We start from the raw sequence: 3,579 nt of genomic DNA, 5'->3' as shown, positions 1-3,579 counted from the left end.
TGCACGGTGGCTCTGGATGTTTCTACTCCAGACTCAGTCCACTGCTTCCCTCATGGTCTGGACTCGGTCCTTCTCCACCATCTTCCTCAGGGTCCGGTCACCTCGTCTCGTTCTGCAGCTTTTTCCTTCCCACTGAGGAGCCTTGATACTCTGGGAACAGCCTATTGGTTCAGAAATGTCTTCTTGTGTCTCACCTCTTGCTTGATGTTGTCAGTGACTGGACAGCAGTCAGGTCAGCAGTCTGACCCATGATGGCGGTTTTGATTAATGAACCAGGCTGGGAGTTTTTAAAAGCCTCATGAATCTTTTGCAGGTGTTTAAGTTACTTTGTTGATTCAGATGATCAGGTTAACGGCTCGTTAAGAGAACCTTTTCATGATATGCTCATTTTTTGAGAGGGATTTTGGGTTTTCATGAGCTGTTTGCCAAAATCATCAGTATTAAAACAATAAAAGACTTGAAGGTGAGCAATGAATCTAAAATATGACAGTTAAATTTTTGTCATTATATTATGGAAAATAATGAACTTTATCACAATATGCTAATTTTTTGAGAAGGACCTGTATATATTTATAGTCATTTTTTGGCTGTGTAACTTTAAGAACGGCACCCCAAATATTTCAGAGCACAGTTTTAAAGAGCTAGGTCAGCGGTTTTAATCTTCTCCCGCCCCTAAGGATGTCCCCCGTCTTCTCTGGACTCCAGGACCAACACGGACGCTCCTGCTTTGACCGAACTGCAGCGGATTTGCATAACAGAAGGTGACAGAGTATCTGTGGCAGCGCCGCCATGTTGAAGGTGGCCTCGGCCCAATCCGTTACAACACGGCTCCAGTCAGACCTTACAGCCACTCACCTTGGACATGAAGGTCACATGCATTTACAGCAGTGGTCCCCAAACTTTTTCCTCTGAGGGCCACATAGCTTTTCCCTTCTCTGGTGGGCGGAGTCAGTTTGTAAAAGAAAAAGTGTTACACGGTTATCACCTGCGCTGCCGGAAATTGTTGAGGGGGGTCCGGGGGGTTCTCGATTGATTTTTACCCAGAAAACACATTGGCAAAAACTGTAAGTGAAACGGTCACTGGGACTGACTAGTATATATTCCATTGAGGGAAAGTAACTTTAACTTTAAATATGAATTCCTCATATGTTAACATAAAGGCTCGTTTTGAAGTATAAGCTGCTACTTACAGACTTCGAAGAACTCGACCTGGAATGCGGCGTTCATAACAAACACGTGTTCATCTGCTCTGCCGCTAGCAAACAACCGTACTGATTAAATAACATAAAAGTCAAGCAGTTCCCTAAAAGTCCAACAGATGGCAGCAATGCGCCATGCAAAACAAAACACCCACAGTTTACAGGACACACTTCCTGCTAAAGAGCCCCCTGGTGGCTGAAGAAAAATCCACATATAAACCGGAAAATATGAGAAAAAATCTGAATGCTCTCTGGTTCAGGGGGCCGGACCAAATGTGGAGGCGGGCCGGATCCGGCCCGCGGGCCGTTGTTTGGGGACTGCTGTTTTATGGTGAAACATTTCTGATAATGGCTTCACATAATAATAATGAAAAACTATAAACTGAGAGTATAATCTGAAGTATAGTTTAGTTTTCTCCACTTTGTTCAGTATCAATAAATATCAGTAAATTGGAATCAATGATTAAATGCAGATTCAAACTGAAATGCTTTTCAAAAGACCCGATCAGTAAACATTAAACTATAACAAACATTTTAAATATACAGAATATCCAAACAGAAACAAACAAAACTATCCTTAAAAAACAGAATAGTTGAGACCAAAACACCAATCGATCAGGTCAATCAAGTTTATTGGTTCCAGCAACAAGGCAGTTCAGAGAGATTAAAATTAAAAAAACACAAAATACAATCAAACCAGACAGAAGATTTTTAACCTCCAGAGGGAAAATGGAAACGATGAAGGAGGTAATAAAACAGAAAACCCATTTTTCACATCCCAGTCGGTAAATAATCTCACCATCAGCAACACGATGAAACTAAATCCCTGATTTATTATCAATCTGATCGACGAAGCGACAAATTAATGTTTGAATCAGTTGATTTATTGATCCCTGCGACAGACTGGCGACCTGTCCAGGTGACCCCGCCTCTCGCCCGGATCGTTAGCTGGAGGCAGCGGCGGTGTTAGAAATGGATGGATGATTTATTGATCTATTGATTATTGCCACGGGTCAATCTGAAAAACTGAAACAATGTGACAAAGGAAAACAGGAGGAAGCCAGTTTTCTGTTCACACCGTGGGGACTTGGTGTGTAACACACAAGGGGAGTGTGTGTGTGTGTGTGTGTGTGTGTGTGCGTGTGTGTGCGTGTGTGTGTGGTCTGTAGTAGTAAAAGCAGAGCTGCAGTGGATCCTCTCCCCGAGACGCCTTGCTTGTAGTGAGGAGAAGAGCCGCAGCCCCTCGCCACTCCTTCGCCTCCTGCAATTGGAAGAAGGAGGCCGCCTCCTCCCTCCCCCCGCCTCATCGGCATGCAGGCGGCGCAGTGTGTGTATGAGGAGAGAGGCGAGCGAGAGACGTAGCAGTCAGTGCGATGGGCTAGAGGAGAGCGAGGAGGCGGAGGAGCAGAGTGAACCCTGGATCTGCCTTGCCTTCGCCTGTCGTCTGCCTGAAGCTGGGTTCGCCACCGCGTCGCGCCGCACCGACACCGAGCAGACCCTCGGACCTTTCTGAGATTGCTCCACCAGCCGGGAAAAACCAGACGCCACCAGGCTTCCTCCTCCATCATCATCCTCATCATCAGCAGCAGCAGCAGCGGAGCGGCCTGACGCCACAGTTCAGGCACCAGCTGCTAACCAAACCGCGTCTCCTTCCTCCGCCTCGCCGCGCCGCTCCCTATGCCCTTGTCCTCGGCGGCTCCTCTCACCTCCCTGGCCAGTATATGGATAGAAGCTCCCTGTTTCAGCTCATACAAGAGCAGGTAAGCAGCATGCGGCGGCGTGTGGCGGAGGTTTCTATGGTTACGCAGGCTCGCCGTCCGCCTCGCCGTCTCACCGCGGACGGAGACGTGGAGGACGTGGTGAGGGCTGATGGCAGCCGGAGCTGGATGAGGGGAGACGGTGGAGCCATGATGGCCTGAGAACAGAAGGTCAGACCCAGCAGCAGGGGTGGGAGGGGCGCCAGGGCCGGTTCTGAAAGGGAAGCATGATGGACGTACCGCTGGTCAGGCCTGAACTTCAACCATAATGTTGTTGCTCTGACTCCATTTTACTGAAATGACCTAATAATACAAAAACACTTTCTCAAAATAATAAACTTTCAGTAAACATCCAACGCTGGAAGACATTTTAAATATAAAACAAATAAAATGAAGACGAAGTCTCATTTTAAAACACTAAACTGAAAACTTTATCATCCTTTTGGAAAAAGAGAAAAACAATAAATGGAAATTATTTAATTTATTGTGAGATTAATTGATTTATTGCAGCAAGTTGGTCAGATGAAGAAGTTTCTCTGGATTATTAGGAATTATTCACTGCAGAGGTTTCAGTTTGATGGAGAGTCTGCGCCCCAACGCACACACACACACACACACACGCA

General features: G+C 46.4%; 1 protein-coding gene across 2 annotated transcripts in view; it reads left to right on the top strand.

Annotated features, from left to right (window-relative positions):
- Window positions 1–3,579, top strand: part of rhbdl1 (rhomboid, veinlet-like 1 (Drosophila)) — a 55,549-nt gene that overhangs the window by 17,768 nt on the left and 34,202 nt on the right. Inside the window, exon 1 of one of the 2 annotated variants that reach the window (XM_008436343.2) lies at window positions 1,857–2,959. The exons of the other annotated variant lie outside the window; for it this stretch is intronic. Coding sequence (XP_008434565.1) covers window positions 2,921–2,959 — 39 coding nt within the window. The 5' untranslated portion in view covers window positions 1,857–2,920. Of the gene's footprint in view, window positions 1–1,856; window positions 2,960–3,579 lie in introns of those variants that run through there. 2 annotated transcript variants of the gene reach the window in all.

Source organism: Poecilia reticulata, linkage group LG19, assembly GCF_000633615.1.
Source record: "Poecilia reticulata strain Guanapo linkage group LG19, Guppy_female_1.0+MT, whole genome shotgun sequence".
NCBI classification, from domain to species: domain Eukaryota; kingdom Metazoa; phylum Chordata; class Actinopteri; order Cyprinodontiformes; family Poeciliidae; genus Poecilia; species Poecilia reticulata.
Note: the sequence above shows the minus strand (reverse complement) of the source record. Positions and strands in the feature narration are given on the sequence as shown.